This window comes from Thunnus albacares, chromosome 20 (genome assembly GCF_914725855.1).
Source record: "Thunnus albacares chromosome 20, fThuAlb1.1, whole genome shotgun sequence".
Classification (NCBI taxonomy): Eukaryota; Metazoa; Chordata; class Actinopteri; order Scombriformes; family Scombridae; genus Thunnus; species Thunnus albacares.
Window position 1 is genome coordinate 23,558,372 of NC_058125.1, and position 22,689 is coordinate 23,581,060.

Sequence of the window (22,689 nt, forward strand, 5' to 3'; positions counted from 1 at the left end):
ATACATTTGAGGGCGTCATTTTCAACAGTGTTCAACATTTTTCACTATTTTCTGACCAAACAACTCATTTTTATAAGAAAAAAATATCCAAATTCTCTTTCCAGCCTCTCAAATATGAATATTTTGTGGTTTCTTTAGTCTTCCATGACAGTAAACTGAATATATTTGGGTTGTAGATAAAATGAAACATTTGAGGGCCTCATCGTCAACAGTGATCAACATTTTTCATCATTTTTTGACATTTCATAGACCAAAAATGTCCAAATTCTCTTATTCCAACTTCTTAAATTTGAATATGTTTTCATGTTTATTCAAGTTTCAACCACAAGTGGACAACACAACTGACTGACTGGACTTTGACTGTGTTTTCTTGTTATGATGGCGTGATATCATAGCTCCAGCTTCACAAAATGCTGCTGCTGTCATCTGAAATTATGCTATTGATACTGGATTATTTTCAAAGTAAATATATATGGCTAAAAATATGTGCACAGTGGTGTTCTTCAGCTGTCTTTCATTCAGACCTAGAAGTGCCAATTATGGGAAATATTGATGCAACAGAATATAATCATATCTGAGACAGTCGTGCCATTCCAACTTTGTGGCAACAGTTTGGTGAAAGCCCTTTCCTGTTTCAACATTACAAGGCCTCCATGCGCAAAGCCAGTTTAAGAAGTGGTTTTCCCAGTTTGGTGTGGAAGAACTTGACTGGCTTGCTTACACAGAGCTCTAACCTCAACCCCATCCAACACTTATGGGATGAACTGGAACTGCCAGCCAGGCCTTATCACCCAGTATCTACAGATGGCCACTTCCTGTGGCTAAACAGGAACAAAACCTTAAAGGGCAGGTTCACATTTTTCAAGTCTGTCTTAAAACAACAGTCAGGTATCCATATTAACGGTGAAAGAGGTTTTCCTCGCTGTAATCATTCCTCCCGTTCATACTGGCTGTTAAAAGATCCTTCAAATGTGTTTTCAATGTAAGTGATGGAGGCCAAAATCCTCAGTGTTTCCACACAGTTATTTAAAGGTTTATCTGAAGCTTATATGAGGCTTCAGCAGTCTGAGTTAGTCATATCAAGTGGATATATGACACATTTACAGTCTTTTTAGTATCAAATTCCCTCTTTGTGTTTCCCTGTTGAGCTGTGGTGGAAGTATAGTAACAAAGAGACTTTGGCACTAAAAAGACTGTAACGTTGAAAGATATCTACTTGATTTGACTCATTTAGACGTCTGAAGCTTCATATTAGCTTCAGATAAACTTTTAAATACATTTTTGCACAGCTTGTGGATTTTGTCCTCCATCACTTCCATTGTAAGTGCATTATGAAGGGATCTTCTAATGGTCAGTATGAACAGGAGGAATGATTACAGCAAGAAAAACATGTTTCAGTGTTCATTTGGGCTCCTGACTGATGTTTTAAGACAACACTCCTACAAATGACAGCACAACTACAATGATGGATGCTGGTAAATTACATCCAGAGTCTTTTATCTCTTATTGTTTGCTAGAAACAAGACAGTTTCTAAACCGAGCAGGTTTCAAGCCACTGGCGACCTCAGGCTTTCTATATAGTGTCAGGCTGTGTTTAAATATTTACCAAAGGAGTCTTTCGAATGACCCTATTAACTCCACCTTCCTCAAACATCACCGTGCAGAATCATCAACGGAAGCATTTCATTTGTGAAACCCACATGTGCTCAATAGGCTGTGAATTTATATGAAATGCCTGAAAAACTATGTGTGCTTGAATCATGTGATTTGATCACATGTTTCACACGTGATCTAGTCACATGTACTTTCTTTGTGAGCACAAGGCAAGGTTTCTTTATTATCATGCTATAGGTCTAGTCATGGTCTGTCGTAGAATAAGAGGCTTTTTCATCAGCTCGGTCGCTCCTGAATGCATCTTTACTGCTCTTGTAACCAACCATTCTTCTCCTGTGTGGAACAAGCTGAAGGAGACAATAAATTGAGGCCTATTTGTTTTAGAGGTCATTGTTTATTAAGATATAAAATGTCAGAAAAATTCAAGTATTCATATTGTGACAATTGTTCATTGTTTCAAGCAGCTTCTAAACCTTAAAAGGTACCAAGTAACGTGACTATCTCTAGTTTCCAGAGCATAGAGGGAACAAAAACATACTGTAATATACTAAGTTCTTTGGTTTAATATAAACTGAGGAAATCATCTTTACAAATAGAAAACTATCTTTAAAATCACATCTTGTAATATTTTATGAGAAAATTTACTAATCTCAAATTCTCACCATCAACACTCGCTATCCAACTTTCACGCAGGAAAATGAATCGACAACACATTATCTATATGTAAATGCATTTTTTTTTGACCACATGGCTTAAGAACAAACAGTAAATAATCATGTGCAAGCAACAACAACAACAAAAGAAAAACAACAAGAATGTCTCATTCTCGTAGTTCCAGCTTGCCCTCTCTGACCCTCCACCTCCAGCGCTGACATCTGTCCGGAGCAGGAACACAGCGGAGCCACAGACAAGACTCTTTGATCTCTTGTTCAAAGGGCACCATCTTCCTGTCCAGGGTCTCCAAAGTAAAGGCTTTCCCTGAGATCTGAATGACAGATGGGATGATTCATGTGGATGACGTATCAGGGCTGAGTATCAAACATAAACACTTCTTTTGGTTTCAGTCAAAATGTGTCGAACGTTGGCATCGAACATCTGGAGTCTTATCTTATTTACTTATTATTTAATCATGATCCTGATTTAAATTAAAATATTTCCAATTCTAGACTATTTTATTTAGGAAAAGCACAACATTTAACATTCAAGAAGTTTGTTTTTTTGAGTTTTGTAGAGAATTATGTTCATATTTTTCAAACTCATCAGTATCAGAACTCAGGTGTTGTATCGACAATAGTACTGAAAAGTTTCAATCAATGCCCAGCTTTACTTGTTAGTCAGACACATACTATTGAATGCTAGAATGGTGCAATATTAACATCCCTTTAACAAGCTGTGAGATCAATACAAAGATCCAGCTGTGAAGAACAAACTCTACAAAATCAACTCATCGTACGGTAAAGAGAGCCAAAACGAAGACGGACCTTCTGGGTTTTGTTCCACAAAACCTCCAAGTAAAACCTCAATCAAAATCACACTGACATCTGTAACACAAATATATGGCTGCAACTAAAGGTTATTTTCATTATTGATTAATCTGATGATTATTTTTTAAATTTAAATTGCTTGTTTTATCCAGTCCAAAAACAAAAACATCTAAGATAAAAACAAGCAGCAAATCCTCATATTTCAGAATCTACAACCAGCAAAGTTTTGGCATTTTTGTTTGAAAATGACTTAAACAATTAATTGATTATCAAAATAGTTGCCAATTCATATTCTTTTGATTTATTGATCGAGTTATCGTTGCAGCACTACGCAAAGTACTAAAATTCAGCCCATAACCTTACTCAATAGTCAGTAATTCCCTCACAGTTTATTGTGTATTTAGTGGAATATTTCTGGGTTTTTTGTCTTTAACGAACACCATTTCCCACAAGCCCAAGACAGTGGAGGCCAGTCGAGTGGCGAGCTACGAGACAGGTAGAGCTGAACAGCGTAGATGTTTTTTAGACAACAGAAACTAGAGCTAAAAATGCCAACAAGTTAATTGTAGTTTCAAATTCTAACAGTAAATGCTGTTGTAGACCTATGAAAAAAACTCTTGACGAGAGATGGTGATGGGTTACTAGACAGGAAGTGACATCAGTGCTCTTTATGGATAAACTCCACATTTTGCATTTGAAGCCACCACAGTCCAGACTGAGACAAAAACATGGTCAGAAATTATCATTTGACTGTCCTACAGAAGCAGAGTCTCCCATGGTGTTTTATAGCAGAGGTGGGCTACCTCGCTTGAAACGAAAAGTCTACTGCCGCTAATATCGTTTTAAAAATGTAAGAGGAGCAGAGGCCCCGTGTCGCTGAGCCTATTGTTTCATCTACTAACTAAATTAAACATGAGACAAGATACATCAGAGTCTGGGTGGCTTAATACCTCGACTGAACAATATCCTGGAGTAAACTGTGCTTGGGATACCTGAAAACACATCTCAAACATTCAAACAAGCAATTGTGACATCAGTTAACTGTCTCTTACCTGATCACTAATTCCTATCGCAACATGTCCAACTTTGACCTGCCGGCGTTCCCGAATCCTCAGACACTCGCCCTGGACGTTCTCTATCCAGATGTCAACACCTGCAAGTGTCAGAGCAGTAAAAAAAAAAAAAAATGATGCCAACAGCAAGTCAACCACCTTATAACTTAGCGATAGATAGATTCCTGCTGTTTTACCTTCAAAGCAGTATGAGGAGGGCTGATTGGCTGAGGCCAACCACTCCAAGTGTCCATCTGTGTGACTGTTGCAGGAGGAAAAGACTCCAGAGCTGAGGTCATCAGACGAACGATCGGACTCCTTCAAAAAAAAATGGGAAAGAAACGTTAGTTTTGCACAGTTTTAATTTTACGTAAGAGAAGTTTCATCTTTAGATACGCACCTTGTCTGAGTCATCGATCTGCGATGAGTCCGAAGAGCTGAAACAGGACGGAGGGTCGTCTCGGGGTTCAGGGGAGGGGGCCTGGATTGTGGTGCCAAGAGCTACACCTAAAGACAATGTTAACAGCAATTTGAGTTATGTTTCCCTTCCCATTCAAATGACTATATCAGTGTTTTTCCTTCATGTTTTAGTGCATTTACTACCAGTCATGTTTACTTTCATCACATTTATCAGAATAAACATGATATTCACGGTAATGAAATCAGCTATTCTTCATTACAGCCACCTTATCAGTTTGTGAGATGCAGTATCCTGATAACATTTGTTTGCAGCAGATGAAATGAAATGATTCTGGACAACAAACTGGTAAACAGGAGTGTTTTACCCACGCCGAGCTGTCCTCATGACGCAGAGCTTTACTGACTCACCGTCTCTGATATATTCCAGCTCTGGTTCTGATCCCCCCGAACTGTTATTTGTCTGTCGGGCTTTTTGCAGCAAAGGGAAAAGGCCTCGCAGAGCACGGAGATACTCTGTAGACACGGAAGAGTCCCACTCCTTCTCCTCCTTCTCCTCCTCCTCCTCCTCTTCATCATCTCCCTCCTCTTCCCAATCCCCCTCATAGTCCCTGTCATTTTTCAGCCACTTCTCCTGAATATATTCCTCCTCTCCCATATAGATGTCCACTTCCGAATCCGACCCAGTGTCCCAGTCATTTTCATCTGCGATGTAATCATCCCGCAGTGATTTTGGCTGGGATTCCCACTCTCTACTCAGCGAATCCGTCTCCACTTCTTGGTCTGAGTCACCGTCCTCCAGGTCATCGCTGTCCTCGTCCACCGCCGTGGTTCTCCAGGGGCTCACCCAGTACATCGTGGGAGCTGAGACGGGAGCGGGTGGTTTATTCGGGGTGACGGGGATCCCTGGTGACAAAGAACGGGGGGTGTCTTCAGTCTTGCTGTGATACAGTTTCTCACAGGCGGTTTCGACGGACCAGGGACTCAGACCTCCAACTGTGCAGCAAAAAAATGGAGCAAAACATTCATTTTCAGTGTCACTTGAGATTAAAGTCCAACTGAAATCACATTTAGCTACCAGTTTTTGTGGTCAAAAATGATGCCAATGTGGTTGTAAATGTATTGTTAATGGTTTTGTGTTATTAAAAGGAAGAAAATAAGTTTTGAGGAAACAGAAATGCTCCTTTTTGTCTCAGCAGGGTGTTTGAGTTAGACAAACTTGTGCTGTAGCTACATGTCATGGGCAGACAGTGTGTTGTTAGCAAACCAGCATCTAATTGGACCAGAGTACGGTGCACTTTTCCCCAGTGAATGTTTGTTTGTTTGTGGCTCATTCAACAAGCTAAGCTGCAGGACAAGACATGTGTGTTCGTGATTGTAAGTTAGATAAGAAGGAGACTTTAGCAGGAAAGCTAATGTGGGTTGTTTAGAGTCTGTGGATCTTGTATAACAGGATGCTATCAGGCTCAGTGCGACTGTCTGCTCTGACCAGACAGTCTAGATAGAAGGACGTGTTATCACTTTATGCGAGATTTGATTGACTGTATCAAAATAAGGACTCCAGCTACACAGAATTGTATTCTGTCAAATCAATGGAAAAATTAGGGGGCGCCAATATAAATTTCTCCCTTTTGGTTTCAGATTTCAGAACACAAGACAAGTGACTGATATGTGTGCTGTGGCAGATAAAAAATGCAAATTAATTTTGGTTAGATTTTACAGGTTTTTAGTTGACAAATAATTATATTCTAAGATGATTCTTTATTGTTAAGTGCTTCGACCTGCTCTGAGGGCCTTGGTGGTTTTCTTCCTGAGCTCCTTTGCCGATGCTCGTCTGTCGGGGTCCTTCTGGAGTCCGGCCCTGAACACTTTGGCTGTGAAATTGTTACAGTTGGACGGCACCTCCCACAGCGGTGGAGGCTCGTTGACAATCTGACACACAGATGACAAGAAATGTGAATCAATCTTTTTTCCAATTCAGGGTGAAAATATCTGATTTTTACCAGTAACGATAAAAGAAGAGACTCTGACCTGGAGACACAGTGGATGGGAATAGTAACGTATCCATGGGTGGCATCCGTTGAGCATGTGCAGTAGCATACAACAGCTGCTCCACACGTCGGCCTTGGCACACAGTTGGTCCCCTCGTGCCACCTCAGGAGCCATGTGGGTCTCTGTGCCGGGGAAGGCAGCTCCTACATGGACAAACAGTAAATTAATTATGATCTCTCTCTTTTATCTCTTTATTACATTTTATTCTCCCTCATTGATCATGCTTCTGTTGTGTTTATACATTGCCTTTTTTGTTGTTGTTGTTGTTATTGTCGTTGTTGTAATGTGGCTTTAACCATTAGCTTGCACTATTGTATTGTCCATAATGTATAAAGTTGAGGTATAAAGGGGAATTCCACCAATTTTACACATGAAAATCCGTTTACTTGTCATTAGAAGGACTACTCAGCCTGTTAAAACAGCTGCATAATGTCTGTGGCTCTGGAGGAGATTTGTCAAGTCAGGAAAAATAACTCTGATGATGTCATGAAGATGTCATCAGGGTTTTCTTGGTTTGGGCTTGACTGTATTAAAAAAATAAAGTCTAAGTTACTAACCAAGGCTTCAAAGATGTGGGTGTTTATAAGGAAAGTAGGGTGTAATAAAAGATGCTATTGAGTTGCATTGTGTGAATTGTAGGATTCAGCATTTTTGGAGCTTGACCTGTATCAGGGACTAAAGCTGGATTTATACTTTTGCATTAAGGGCTTATGCCGTACTTAAGGCGGTTAGGTGATCTCTCCCTTTTGCCTACCTACGATACCCCACGGGGACCACAAGAACCGTGATTAGTCAGCTTGGCTGCTTGTGTTTTGTCCTAAAAGTTTCTAATGCTGGTAAAGATTGTTCAGAGATAGAAGACAAGACAAAGCTTGATTTCTTGTGCCTAACCGAAACCTGACATAAACCAGGAGACTACTCTGTGCTTAATGAGGCCTGCCCTCCTGGCTAGTTACATGGAAAAAGGCCTGCAGCTCCGGCCGTGGTGGTGGTTTAGCAATCATACACCAGGCTGAACTGAAACTGTCTCCCCTGCCAATGCCTGATCTTTTTTCTATGGAATGCCTTGCTCCAAAATGTAAACCTCCCTTTCCTCCCTGAGATACACGACCTCCTCACTTCAGTCTGCTCCAACATGTCAACCAACATTGTCATTGTTGGTGATATGAATATACATGTTGACAACCCTTCTGGTCATTTTGCAGTGGAGTCCCTGAGACTGATTGAGTGTCTTGGCCTAAAGCAGCATGTTGATGACCCTACTCACACCAGGGGGGCAAACACTTGACCTGGTCATCACTTACTCCAACTCCATCAATAACCTACAGGTCTATGATATGGGTATGTCTGACCACAAGATTAATGGATTTGACATTCTTGTCTCCCACTACTAAACCTAAGCGTCAAATGCTTTTTTTCAGAACTGGACAAGCATCAATCCAGCCATCATGACTACGGACCTCCAGCACATCACCTGCCCAGCTTCTGCATCAGTAGATGACCTAGAGGCCCTCAGTGTCTTTCATCTTCATGCCCCTGTCATGACACATGAGGTCAATATTCCACGCTCTGCTCCCTGGTTCACTCATGACCTGCAGAAAATAAAAACAGCTGGACGTGTCCTGGAACAACGCTTTAGACGCTCTGAGCTCGCTGTCCATAAACTGGCCATCCGTGAACATCAAAGGACAAAGTCCCTTAAAGATGCTCGATCACATTTCTTCTCCAACCTCATTAATAACAATCATGGCAACCCAAAGCATCTTTTTTTCCACCATAAATATTCTTTTTCAGATCTAAGGTCAACAACATCCGCTCTCTGATGTCCAGCTCTTCCTCTCTGCCTCCTCCTGTCATCGACCCTCTGTCAAGGAGCTCGTCGTCTCTACTCCATTTTACTGGTGCCAGGCAGAGCCACATTAAGGAAATCCTCAGGAAGATTATTAACTGTACTTCAATTTCACACTGCACTAGGTCCCGAGACTATTTGGTCATTGAAAATCAACACACTAGCACTGAGAGGGAAACTGGCTTTTAAATATTACTCTCCACACAAGTGGAACAACTTGCAGAAAATAGCAAAATTAGACGAGCTAATCCCACTTAATCATTTTAAATCTCTTTTAGCTGACACAGGGCGGTGTGAATGCACGTCTTTTAATTGAGCTTTAACTTTTATGTGCATGTATTGCTTTTATTGCCTAAATATGTTTCATGTTATCTGTTTTTATACATCGCTTTTATTGTTTCTTATATCTTATGTTGCTTATTGCTTATCTGTCCATATTTGCTTTTTATATTTGCCGATTGTTTCTTATATTTTATAATTGTATTGTATTGTCAGTGCGTCCTTGAAAAACAGAGCTTCCTCTCAATGGTGTACACTGTATAAATAAAGGTTTGAATGACTGTATGAAAAAGAAGAAACTCTGAACTTGTGCCCTGGACCCCATTCCCACAGCTCTGCTGAAATCATACATCCCCATTCTCAGTCTCCTGATCATCCAAACTGTCAACCTCTCCCTTGAAACTAGTAGTGCTCCATCTGCCTTTAAGGTCACAGTCATCCGCCCCCTCCCCTCAAGAAGCCCACCCTGGACCCAGAAGTTCTTGCCAGCTACAGACCTATCTCCAACCTCCCTTTTCTGTCAAAAGTGTCAGAGTAGGTGGTTGCTTCTGAGCGTCAGGACCACCTTAAACACAACAACCTATCCACCTCCACACCACCATTGGACTGTCAGACTTCAGTGGTTTCAGTCCTACCTTTCCAGTAGGACTGAATATGTCTCATTGGGAGGATGCAGGTCCAGATCGCTACTTATCACATGTGGTATTCTGTAAGGGTGCCCCACCCTGTTTACCCTCTACATGCTCCCTTTGGACGTGTCATCAGCAGACTGGAATGTCTTTTCATTGCTACGCTGATGATACCCATCAAAACCGCCCCAAGCCCTTCTACAGGCATGTCACGCCTCAGCACCTGTCTTGAGGAGATAACGGCCTGGATGAGCAAAAATTTCCTCCAGTTAAACAGCCAGGACCTCCCTCTTTCCTCCTTAGTCACTAATCTGGGTGTTAGGTTTGACCCTCAGCTGACTTTTGATGAGATGACTTCTGTCAGATGCAGAGAAACTTGTTCGTGTCATAATCTCCTCGAGACTGGACTACTGCAACGTGCTCTTCACATGGATCCCTGGCAGGAGCATCCAGAAGCTCCAGTACATTCATAACAGCGCTGCCAGGATCCTGATGAGACTGCGAAAGCACAACCACCAATTCTGTTTTCATTGCCTGTCTCCTTCAAGATTGACTTCAAAGTCCTGCTATTCACATACAAATCCATCACTTGACATGTGCCTCCCTACCTACAGGAACTGATCACACCACTAACCCCCACCCACACCTTCAGATCTGCCAACAGCTTGCTTGCTCCTCCAGTACTAAGCTCAGCACTATGGGGGATCGAGCCTTCTGCTCTGCTGCACCACACTTGTGGAACAGCCTTCCTAAACCATCTGAGGGCAGCACAGACCCTAGTCTATTTTAAAAAAGGCCTAAAAACCTTTTTATCCAGGGAGGCTTTTTCATCTGAACTCTTATTACTATTTTCTTTATGTTGTGTGTTCTGTGTTTTTAAAACTGTAGCACTTTGGGTTTCACTATGAATGAAAAATGAGGTACATATTAAATGTATCACTATTATTTTATTATTTATCTTTTCCTTTTCAGTAACACACATCAAGCAAAAACATTTCTACTGGAAAACCCTCTGCTCACCACAATGCCTGCTCTCTATCACAGAGAATGAAAAGCATAAAAATGGCAACCCATATATGTTAATCCTTCCCAATATACACTTGAGTCCCCATAATTATCAATATGATGATACAATTGTTTTACTTGTGTCTGCTACAGTTACTTATTGTATTTCAGATTTCTCTGTAATGCACTTTGGTGAACACATTTTTAAATGTGCTCTATAAATAAATTTTACTTGACTTGTATCACAAAGTGAATGAAAGAAGGTAAACTTCCTGTTACATTGGGAATATAGTTAAAACATGATACAACCTGATCACATACAGTATTATATCCCCTTGTGTCAAGTTTAGCTCTAGCTTAAAAGTCAGGCTATCTTGGCATCAGTTTGCCATTATTTTTTTTTTTAATAAGCTCTTGGGAGTCTTTAACTTTATGAAAGTGCAATACTTAATCAATGGAGTGTCTCTTTAAGCTCATCTTGTTTTTGGAGTCAATGTAAGTTAGTTTTGATAAGATCATCAGTCAAACACATAAATGCAAAATGTGCCACCAACACTCAAGATGTCAAAATGACTTAAAGACTACATGCTGAAGTCATTTCCTGTGCTCTGTCAGCGTGTTCCCCTTCAACTCTTTCGTTATTATCATGGATTTGCTGAAGAACAAGATAATATGAAAATCCGGGTGGCAAAAACCAACCGATGTCAGCTGCTTATTTCTCTCAGTAGGAGAAGTGGAACTATTGTGGTAGAAGACTCTTTCTCTTCTTTTGTGTTTCTTTATTAAATAATTCCAATATGTGACCAATAACTATCAAGTGAATTATTGTGTTTTACCACAGTGATACAAAAATTCAGTTTTTGACACAATTTATTGCTGACTTCTGTAGAATTTACTTACCCCTGAAGGCCTTCGTGCTCCATCCATTGTCATCTAATGTCTCTGAGAGACCAAAGTCACAGAGGAATGTGTCTCTGCAGTCTGCAGACAGCAGCACATTGTCAACTGGAATAAAATCAACACGCAGGATTTAGAGAGACAGCTTGTTTTCATTTGGTGCTCATTATGAAACAGTTGACTGAGAAATGAGGAGGCTGTCAGAGGCTGTCAGAGTGATGGGTACACAGGAGGCCAAAGCTCCTGAACAGCCATCCTGAGGCTGCACAAGGTAACATCTCCAAAAATAAAGCATGCACACACTTTTTTTCCACCTCTTTGTGAAGATCTAATATGATGAGACTGGTTAATTTGATGGTTGTTGACTGAACGAAACCTGCTCGCAGCAAGCTCAGAGGACAATGGAGGGGCCTAATTTGAGCGAGCCCCTTCCTACTCAATCCTCTCAGCGGGGATTACTGAGGGTTTAGGGGTGAGGTGTCAGTTTAGGATTATGGACCATCACTGCGAATGTCTGCTGACAACCAGTAGCTAGAGGCTTTACTAGGCTCCCTCCCTGTAAGTATTGCTGATAATATCAAATCCACTATCACGACAATGAAAGATGGGACACGGTGGGGTCTCACAACTAACCAAACAAGGTAAAGTTGGAGTCCATAGCCTGTATGTACATATATCACACAACATATGAGTATATTAGTATATATAAGATATGAGTACATTTTTTAAAAATCCATGATACACTATAAAAATACAAGACTCTAAAATGTAGAGAAAACTCAGTGAATGACCTTTTGTTCGTAAAATATTCCATATAAAATACATTAAAAAAATACTCCATTGCAATGAAAGGTCCTTCATTCAAAAGTACAGAGGTATTATCAGCACATAGTAGTAAATATTTACTATGAATACTTGCCCTTTGAAGAGTGTTATATCACTATTTATATATAATATTAATGGATTATTATTATTGATACATTAACATGTAAGCAGCATTTTAATATTGTGGCTGCTCAAGGAGGAGATAACCATAACAAGTTTATATACTGGGGAGTTAAATGCATCATAAGAAGATAAGCTATAAGTTCATTGGAAAGGAAGTATGAATCAGCATTAAAAGTAAATATTCAAGTTAAGTTCCTGAAAACCTAAAGCTGCATTAATTACATGTTGTTGTTTTTTTGCCATTTGAGAGCAGGGCAACAAGCTAAATTATGACATTATAAAGTTGATATGGTGAATGTGTTAGCAACATTAACAACATTAGCATTCATTTAGAGTCACGTTTCGAGGCACCTGATAAAGTAGTGGAGTAGAAGTAAAATGTGGCTCCTGTCAGCCCTCTGGGAGAAATATTTGGCTCTTTAGCTGCTAAATGCTTCACTATGTTCACCAGCTATTTGCTAACTGTGTCTGTCTTTCATTTCTTGCTGAGCAGGTAGCGTACAGTGGGGTTTTTCAGAGCTTTGTTGCTGAGAACAGCTTCCTGCTACTGCTGGAAATTAGATTGATGAGAGTTGTGAGAGACAATCAAAACATTGAGCTGAAAGATGCTAAAATGCTCCGTAAAGCTGAGGGGAACTGCAGAGTTGGCTGATAATTCTCTGAGGTTACTTCACTACTCCATCCTTTCACATTACAAATACTCATTTGATCCATTATTGACATAAAAATATTGATTAGGGCAGCTTCAAGTACAGGACTTAAGTAAATGTTCCCACCACTGCTTTTATTTGCCTCACCAGAGATGCCGTTTTGTATTAGAACTAAACGCTTAGATTTAATCTTCTGTTCTAAACCATGATCCTACCTTTGACATCCAGGTGCAGGACCTTTCTGTGGTGCAGGTGTTCCAGCGCCCCCAGTGTCTGATGAAGGTAGTGCAGGGCCAAATCCTCAGGTAGGGTTTTCATCTCTTTTAAGAGCTGGGCCAAACAAGCTGAAGTGGTTTGGACAAGTGCAGTTACATTATAAGACTACTCAAACTACACATTTACATTTCGTTACATTCTCATTATGATAGAGTATTTGTGTTATTGTTGACTTTACCTGGTTTCAAGTCCATGAAGAGCATAACGTTCAGCCCCTCCCTCACAGCCCCGAAGAGCTCCACAACGCGAGGGGAGTTCAGAGTGCTCCACGTGTTCACCTCCTCTCTGCTGAAATGACTCAGTGGAATCTGAGATAAGTGGACATCGATGAGCTCACAAAACATTTCAGCAATTTTTAACTTGATCATCATTTCTGATCTTGACCTATAAGGGGAATATTGTTTAGAAAGCTTTGGGTGGTGCGTATCTGGATTTTAAGTGACTCATTCTTTCTTGGCTCACCCTCTTGGCCGCACATTTGAATCCAGTCCTTCTGTCCCGAACACAGAATACATCACCGTATGAGCCGTTCTGGATGTGGTTTTGGATGTGATATTCCTCTCCCTCCCTGTACTGAGAACTATTAGGCTGGAGTTGCTTAAGGATACAAAAGAAACACATTGAAAGCATAAATGAAAAACAGGCCGAAGGAAAAGATGGAGCAGCTAAAACATAAAATCATAAGGTCATGGCAAATGTTTCCTGTCAGTTGTCAAAGGAAAAATACCCACTGCAACCGAACGGCAGCTACCACGGCTTGAGGCTGAAGCCGATACTGATGTGTCTTAAAGTGCAATTCCACCGACGGCCACTAGATGCTCCAACAGACTTCCATTCAAAAAGTATCAACGTCCCTCTACAAATACTCATTTTTTTTCAGGAGTCATTATGGTCTCAATCTCTAAATTCAGATCATCTAATAAGTGTGCTGGTGCTCAATTTGGAAATTACTGCTCTGTTAATAAGAGGTGAAGACTTATAGTAGCTTTGATGGCTGCCGTATGGGTGTTGATTGACAGCTGTGATTGACAGCTGGCTCACCTGCTGCTCTCCCTGTCTCTGGGACTCGCACTGAGTCGGACTATTGTCACAATATTTCACTAAGTTTATATTACTTGATTATGATACCTGCCCTGTTAGCACAATTTAGCTAAAGTAGCTAATGTTAGCCCAACAAATAGGCAACTGTTATGTTCACCATAACAACTAATAAGATAACTGATAAGACAAGGTTGTGTTTACAGCTTGTTTGGCTGCCCACAAGTGACCAAAAAGTATTTTATTTTATGCTACTTCTATTCCACTACATTTTATGTATGTTTTACTTCACTACTTTTATCTAATGATTGCATTGCATTATGGGCTTTTGGGACCTTTACACAGGACTAAAAATCAAGATATCTTCGCCTCTGCTGCTTCGATTTAGACCATTCTTATTTTAATATGCCTCTTGTGAATCCCTCAACTTTGAGGAAGTGCAATACAGAATTGCTGGAGTACGCCTTTAAGTAAAGAAACATGTGACTTCTTTGACCTCTGTTGTGACATGAATGATTGAGGCTAGAAGTGTGTGCCTGAAACTTATTAAGAGCAGTGTTTGGTGTTAGCTTATTATAGTTTTAGGGCATATGTTGGCATGTTAGTATCAGCAAAGTTGTGAATGAAGATAAGCTAAATGTAAATGTCTTACATGATGAAATATGAGTCCTTCATTGACAGGTACACTTTGTTTCCAGTCATTCAGAGTCTGTTTTTTCAAATCTTCGAAAAAAGGTGAAACAAAGAGTTTTGGCATCCGCATCACTCTTCCTCTCAGGCCGTCCAAAACTGTGTCAATATCACTCACGTCAGCAAGACTAAACACACACGGAGATGTATTTACAGTGTGCAAGGGAGTGTAGGTGGAGTCTGAATTTCCCAACAGGCTTTGTGCACACCCTGAAGCCCTTGTGGAACCACTGGAGAAGTCAGAGTCCCACTGACCGTGGGAGGATGAGGAGTTAAAACCGGACACTCCCATCAAGTCAAAGGTCAGATTTGACACGCTGGCTTCAACTATAAACCTGTCTCGCACTTGTATGTCATCCTCTCCGCAGTAAGATGAGTCTGACTCACTTTCATGAGTGTAAATAGATTCGGCACAGTCAGAGTCTGAGTCTCCTCTGTCATCAGTGCTGGATGTGTCCTCTGTGTCTATTGATCTGTGCTGGTCCTCTGATAGTGACACATCCTCTAATCCCCTGACACAGTCACACACATCTGTACTGCTGTGACCTTCATACACACAGGAGTGCGGGTCTGCACGGCTGCAAGGGTGTGAGACTGAGTCAGTAAACTGAGGAGGCGGCGGTATGATTTCAGTAGATGATGTCATCTCTCTGTCTGCTGATCTCAGCCAATCAATTTCCTGCACCCACAGGCCCCTGATGATTGGAGGTTCCTCCCCTTCCACCTCGCTTTGTCGTGTCTTAATTTTCCTGCGCTGTTTCCTCTGTAGGTGGTAGTGCGGGAGTTTGGTGGCGCCGTCGAAGTCCTCGTCTTCTGTGTCACTCGTGAGTGCAGTTTCCTTGCTGAGAGGCCTGCAAATGAGACGATATATGATGTGTTTTCCAATTATTCTGGTGGGATAAGGTTTTTTTGTGAAAACATGTGCAGTCGATGTCTTGTCACCCTGTGTCAGATCCATTGTGAGGTGTGTGTGTGCGAGTAAAAGTGCCTTTTTTGATACTACCACAGGGAATCACTAAAGTCAGAATTTTTTAAGGCCTACACAGGACGTACTTTGGGTCTGAGGCTGCTGTGGGTTTGACTTCTTAGTTCTAATAAAGGAAAATCTTAAAGCTACATCATACAATGATATTTTAAACAATAGTGTGATACCAACAGTTTGTGTTTGTCCCTTTCCTGTTTCAACGTGACAACGCATCTGTACACAAAACCAGCTCCATAAAGAAATGGTTTTCCCAGTTTGGCGTGGAAGAACTTGGCTGGTCTGCACAGAGGCCTGATCTCAACCCTTATCCAACACCTTTGACATGAACTGGAACATCGACTACAAGCCGACCTTATCTCCCAACATCAGTGTTGGACCTCACTAAAGCTCTTGTGGCTGAATGGGAGCAAATCCACTGCAGCCCAGTTCCAACATCTGGTGGAAAGTCGGCAAATTGGTTTTGACAGAACCTAATATGGTCCAGATTATGTTTTCTAGTAACATAATGAGGGAATGTTGTAAAGAAACATATCTGACAAGTTGCAAATATGCTCATACAGAAGGTTAAATGTTCACTGACAACGCATTTGTTTCCCATCTGACCTTGTAGTACAATATCCGCTGACAGTAACGACAGCATTGTCAAACTTTTTTATTGTCGTTTATTGTTAGGTTTAGGTCCTGGTGAGGAAAGATCATATCATCATCAGAAAAAGTCTGCAGTGAATTTAAGCACAAGACTCACACACACACACGAAAAGTGTTTATTAACATCTAACTGAAACCACAATCTTTTATTAACCTTAACCAAAGTGCTTTTGCTGCCTAATCCTAAACTAAACACATATGGAACTGGTATTTCTTCTCTCGTGTCAAATTTGTTAATAATCCAGGCAGCCAGTAAAACAGTAATATCAGTTTTTGTGGTGGATTTTATAGCAGCAGATTGGTCTTGGACTGACATATCCAACAATTACATATCGGTGTAAAGTTAAGGTGTCCACATACTTATGGCCATGTTGTATGTACTATAGTATTTAGTGTGTATATTGTGAAGTACCTGTTCTTTTTAAGCAGCTGGGATCTCGAGTAGGGGCACTCTGTGTTGGAAGGGGTGAACTCCTGAAAGTCTTCTCCTGAGACAGAGATAGCGACATCTTATTAACAGAGTTTTAATTCAAAAATATGAGTCAGCTCATCAATCAACAGCCTGACGCTACTGGCAAGAGGTTGTATTTGGTGCTTGAATTTTCTTGGTAGGTTTACAAAAATCTGGGCTATCAGCAGATATCATAATGGTACAATTATTCCCCGAATTCTTTCTTAAGTAAGACTGTTCAGTTGTGAATATTAATGATCTTTGGTATCTCCGCAGGAAGGAAACACAATGATTCAATTCTTTGTCTTTTATCCTGCAGATTGTTAAAATAAGGAATGCGGGTAAGTTTTTCATTACTGGCTGTTTTCTAAAAGGTTCAGTCAGCGTATTTAAATTAATGACACATTGTGCATTACTGTGTTAACAAAGCATATCGCCGCTGTTTGATAAAAACTGTGTTTTCCTTCTTTTATGAACTCGGAAAACAGTCTTGTTTGAAATTTTTAACTAGCATGAACTTTTGACTTCATTTAGCAGATTTTGGGCAGATTGCAGCAGTCAGAGGTTTGCAGATTTGAGTGGAGAGAAGGTGAAAATCCAAACATTATGCAAACTTGAGATAAAGAATTTTCTTAAAGTGTCAAACATCCATCATGCCATGTATAGTTTAGATAATCTCAGTGGGAAATTAACCCTCTATGCCCACTATTAGAGTAGAAGAACCCCAGCAATGACCCACATAGACCCACAGTCTTACTCTGAGCCTGTGCCACTATGGAGACGCATGCGTTCTCCTCAGACACTTCCTGCCCCGCTGCGACCACATGCTTGGCAGTGCCGTGCTGCATCACTCGACTCAGATGGGGGGTGATAGCTTGGACCAGCGACTCCTTTTCCTCCTCGCACGCTTGGCTGTCGTCCTCCTTGCCAACAAACGAGAGCTCAGATCCCCCGGTCACGATGACAAACGGAGCGTTGGAGTTGAACATCCGAGGAATGGCCATTTCTCTGTCACTGTAGCTGTGCATTGACGTTATGAGAGCTGAAGAAAAAAAAAAACCCCACAGATCTAAAAGGATTCACATCAGTACAGACATACTACCACATAACTTCTGGTGATGTTTTTGGGTCAGTCATGTCCTATTTCAAGCTCTGAAAGTGGAAATCATGGCCAAAATTGTTCAAACAAAAATATTGCAGGACAAGAGTAATATTTATAGGCATGAATTTATTTCATCAATAATTTTAGTCATTAATTAGAGTTAATTTTGGTGCCACTTACTTTAAAACAATCTGTAACACCAAGAGAGATGAAAAAGGCAAGAAATTATATTATATTATATATTATATATATTATACATTATGGTGATATATTGTTTGTTTTGGTCATTATTTTAGAAGGTGTGTGATCAATTGTGGTTTGAGTCACCTCAACCTATGGGTTGGGACCCCTGATGGGGTCACAAGATAAATCTTAGGAGTCGAAAGATGATTAACAAGTTAAGAAAGAAAAAAAAGTAACAACTACACTTCCACAACAGAAAATTATGTTGATTATTTTTGTCTTTTTGTGGATTAATGGATAGATTTACCTGTTCAGGCTCTGAGAAGGGAACATTACTGTTTGGTTGAACTGTGTAAAACTCTTAAACATTATGCAACCTGTGATCTCGAGTGAGAAATCGGGAACTACCACATTAGAGGTATCGGTCTGTAAAACTCACCTCATCCTGCCTTCAAGGGTAAGGTTGGCAATTTTCTATATTTTTCTTATTGTCAACAAATCTCATGTGCAGAGCTAAACCAGCAATGAACTGATCTACTTACAAGTATTGTGTGTGTGTATCTAACACCTGATATATCTTATTCCTCTGTGCTGTAGGCCTCCATTGTTGTCCAAAACCTATTAAAAACATTAAGTCTTTGGAGCCATTCCTAAACAAACTACCATAACGATGCAGCGGCTCTTATAATACATCCTGATAATACATCCATGGTTGCACCCCAGAGACACAGAGGCATTTTTCACATTACATCCCTAATTCGGATAGTTAGAGATAAGGTTGAAAATCAGCCCTTAAGAAGCTGCGACAGCTCTAAACCCTAGAGTATTTTAACTGTGGTTACAATAAATTCTAGGTGTGATCATTTTAGAAACGTTCAGGCATCAAACTGACCCCATAATAGAAACCACCCATGTCAGTTCAACTATAGTAAAACAGTAAATAGGTAATTGGCAAGCATCTTAATGTGGTGGCATTTGCCGTGGCCGGGTGTGAATGAACAGACACCACTAGTGAGCCTGGCAAAGTGAGTATAAATAGCATGCAGAGATTTGGCATGCTGAGAACTAGCCGCATGCCTTCCACTGGGCCGGCCAGCTGTCAGAGTCTCTCTTCCTCAGCGCTCGCCATGTCGACAGCGAACACTGAGGGATCAAAACACAGACACTTCCCACACAGAAAGACAGCACTTGTCCTGAAATCCTCACACACAGAGCCTGCGAGCAGAGGAGATAGCGTATCTGAAGTACTTCTGTTTGATAATGTAAGGAGTTTATGTGTGAACGCATGTAGAAATCAACAGGTGTCTGTTTTTACCTGCGACTCTGTAATTTTGTTATATAATTAACCTTCATAAGGCGGTTTTGAAAGACAGTGTTGAAAACAGGTTAAATAAAGAGCTACAATGAGTTATGAACATTCCCAAAGGAAACTAACTATTTTAATATGATAATTTGAACTTACTGGTACTGAGGTGACACTCTATTTAAGGCTCAATCAGTCTCCCAGGACATGCAAAGATCTACATCTTTAACACTGGTCCCACATCCCAAACAATGACAGATCCACTCCTCCCATGGTGCACCGGCAGTTCACTTCCTGTCAGCTACGCTACACGCTTCCCAAAAAGCCACTCTGTGAGCTGAGAGTGAGGACACCTCCAGTAAAACAAAGTCAAACTGACAGTGTGGTTTAAAGTTCCAGTTTTGGTGAAATAGTGCACAAACTAGAGCACACACTACCTCAGAGGGAGAATCAGTGAGTCGCTCCTTTGCTTTCCTGTCTCAGGTTCAGGTGAAATCACTGCAATGGTCCTGTAGAAAAGAGGAGAAAGAAGTTTCTGCTCCTTCCTGACTGTCTGTCTCTCTAACTGTCTGTCCGTCCTGTGTCATGTGTGTATCCGCGTCCAAGTATACCGGCTTCCTGCCCCCGCAAGCTCTGTCGATTGGTCGACCATGTGTGTGAGCTATGAGCTCTTACACCTCAGTCACCCCGGGCCCACCCACACGCCCCGATCTCCACAGATACTGTACGTGCCCTCAGTGACACTTGGAGGTCTGTCTTCTCCTTCCTTGAATGTTTCACATTTTGTTTTTACTTTAAGGACCAAATTTAGATCCAAATCATCCAGTGCATAAATGTTGTTTGACATAATCAGTCAGATTTGCTTGTGACTAAATTTGCAGGAGCAAGTTTGAATGTTTTAACTATTAAACCTCTCTAAGAGTGAGTATTATAAATCTGTGTCAAGAGTATCAACAAGAGAATAAGTGTCATGTTTCTAGATTACATTAATGAATAAATTCACTCACTGGGCTAAATTAAAGTTATAATTAAGAGTATTTAAATACACTTACTTTAGATATACTTGAAATATAATATAATTTACATGTTCAGATGTATTATCAACATATTCTAATTATAGAATTAATTATATACATTTTGAAATAAAACATGAGAATTTATCACAAGTGAAACACCAGTTCAGATGTAAACATTTCACATAATACAGGCACATGTGACATTTACAGATATTTGTGAAATGTAATGTATAAAACATGAAAACATGAATTTCACATGTAATATCACACAGACACAGCTGGTATTTGGACAATTTACATGTGAATTATATTTTGCATGTGAAAACATGAATTTCACATGTAATTTTTTGTAATCTTTAATTTCTTTTTATAATTTTGGTAACATTATTCATATATAGTCTAATACTATTAGTGTTATTAAGACAAGATATATTTGATTATACTGTGAGTGCTAAATTAAGGCAGTAACCAAGTACTTTTTAATCTTTTAATACATATTGGGAAAAAAAAATCTACTCAAATAACATATTCAAATATGTTATTACAATTTTATAAGTAAATACTTAGATTGTACTCAAAACAGTACTATGGTTTTGGTACTTATGTGTTATTTTTGACATACTGATATTGTACAGTGTGTTAGCAGTAAAGTATAAGTTATATTTAATAAAGTTATGATTTAATGTATTTGAATACACTCTAAATACAGGTCAACCACTACTTCAAAAAAGTGTACTTAAATACACTTAAATTGTAATAAATGTAACTTCATGGTGTCTCAAAACAGTAGTCACATGCACGTAAGCTTTAATCATTAATACATTAACTACAGTGTTAGAGTTTGTACAACAATGGTGGTAAGTATATAAATCATGTGTGCACATGCAAGTATACTTAGTATACTAAAATTATGCACAATTAAGTATACTTTTTGTTTTTTTATTTTAAGGAGCAAAATCAGATCACAAAGTGTCATCAAGTCAGATTTGGTTGCGACAGATTTTGCAGTAACAAATTTGCATGTTTTACCTGTTAAACATCCCCAAGAGTGAGTATTATACATCTTTGTCATCAAGTGTCATGTTTCTAGATTATATTAATGGATAAATTTATAGTGTAATCAATTTCCAGTACAGAAAAACAACAATAACATCTGCTAACATTGTTGCTGTTTTTACATGTGGGTGATTGGCACCAACTCATCAATGCAGGCTCGTCTCCACCAAAACATTTGCTGTCCCAAATAGAGATGACTGGAATCTATACATTCCTTTGGGAATTAACAAAATACCAGAGGAGGGAGTGTTGAGAGTGCTGTGTGTGTGTGTGTGTGTGTTTTTGTGTGTGAGTGTGTGTGATTTGGGTCGGAGGGTCCCTCTCCCTGGCAACATCTGAATGGGATCAGTGACTGACCAATAGTGAAGCTGAGGAGAAAGTTTGCTCATACGTCAATGGGTTTTTGTCACTTCAGTCCTCTCTGCTGTTGGCAGGTCAAGTCAGCTATACATAGAACTGAAAAGCCTCACCGTGGTTGTTTGAGCCTCTTTAGGTCTCATTTACTTTACAGAAAGTTATTAATTAGTTAAACTGATAAATATGTGAATGCTGATGTGGATATCTGAAAGCTTTTAATTGGTATAAATCAACAATAAAACCGAACATATTTCTTCTATCAGTCTGTTTAAAGGAACATTTTGAGGAAAAAGGACAATGTTCTTGCTGAGAGTTCGATGAGAAAACTCTCACATTCTTCCGTTAAATATGAAGCTTGAGCCAGCAGACGATTAGCTTAGCTTAGCATAAAGACTGAAAACAGGGGGAAACAGCTAGCCTGTCACTGCACTTGGCCAAAGGATAGTTCAAACATGTAACTCCCCCATAAAACCACAACAAAACGTGTTGCTTTAGAGGTGATGATGATAGGCGGCTTTTGTTATCTTTGGACAGAGCCAGACCTGCTGTTTCCACCTGTTTCCGGTCTTTATGCTAAGCTAAGCTAACCAGCTGGTGGCTGTAGCTTATTTTTAACATAATGGACAGATACGTCTGTGCGGTGTTTATCTTCTCCACCAAGTCTGGGCAACAACAACAACAACAACAAAAATAAATTTCTCAAAATGT

The 22,689-nt window shown here is 40.0% G+C and overlaps 1 protein-coding gene across 2 annotated transcripts; it reads right to left on the reverse strand.

Moving 5' to 3' along the window:
* Positions 1-1,469: 1,469 nt before the first annotated feature.
* LOC122971467 lies at positions 1,470-20,199 on the reverse strand. 2 transcript variants are annotated; one of them, XM_044338130.1, is made up of 15 exons: positions 19,990-20,199; positions 17,722-18,006; positions 16,926-17,001; positions 14,843-15,731; positions 13,615-13,749; positions 13,331-13,460; positions 13,092-13,220; positions 11,282-11,386; positions 6,599-6,762; positions 6,349-6,499; positions 4,979-5,563; positions 4,551-4,657; positions 4,348-4,468; positions 4,151-4,251; positions 1,470-2,599 (listed from the first exon to the last, which is right to left on the reverse strand). In XM_044338130.1, exons 2-15 carry the CDS (start codon positions 17,990-17,992, stop codon positions 2,435-2,437), a joined length of 3,129 nt encoding a protein of 1,042 aa, XP_044194065.1. In that variant the 5' UTR covers positions 17,993-18,006; positions 19,990-20,199; the 3' UTR covers positions 1,470-2,434. The 2 variants fall into 2 exon arrangements, with proteins under 2 accessions (XP_044194065.1, XP_044194066.1); XM_044338131.1 differs by lacking the exon at positions 19,990-20,199 and adding an exon at positions 19,712-19,972.
* Positions 20,200-22,689: the final 2,490 nt, after the last annotated feature.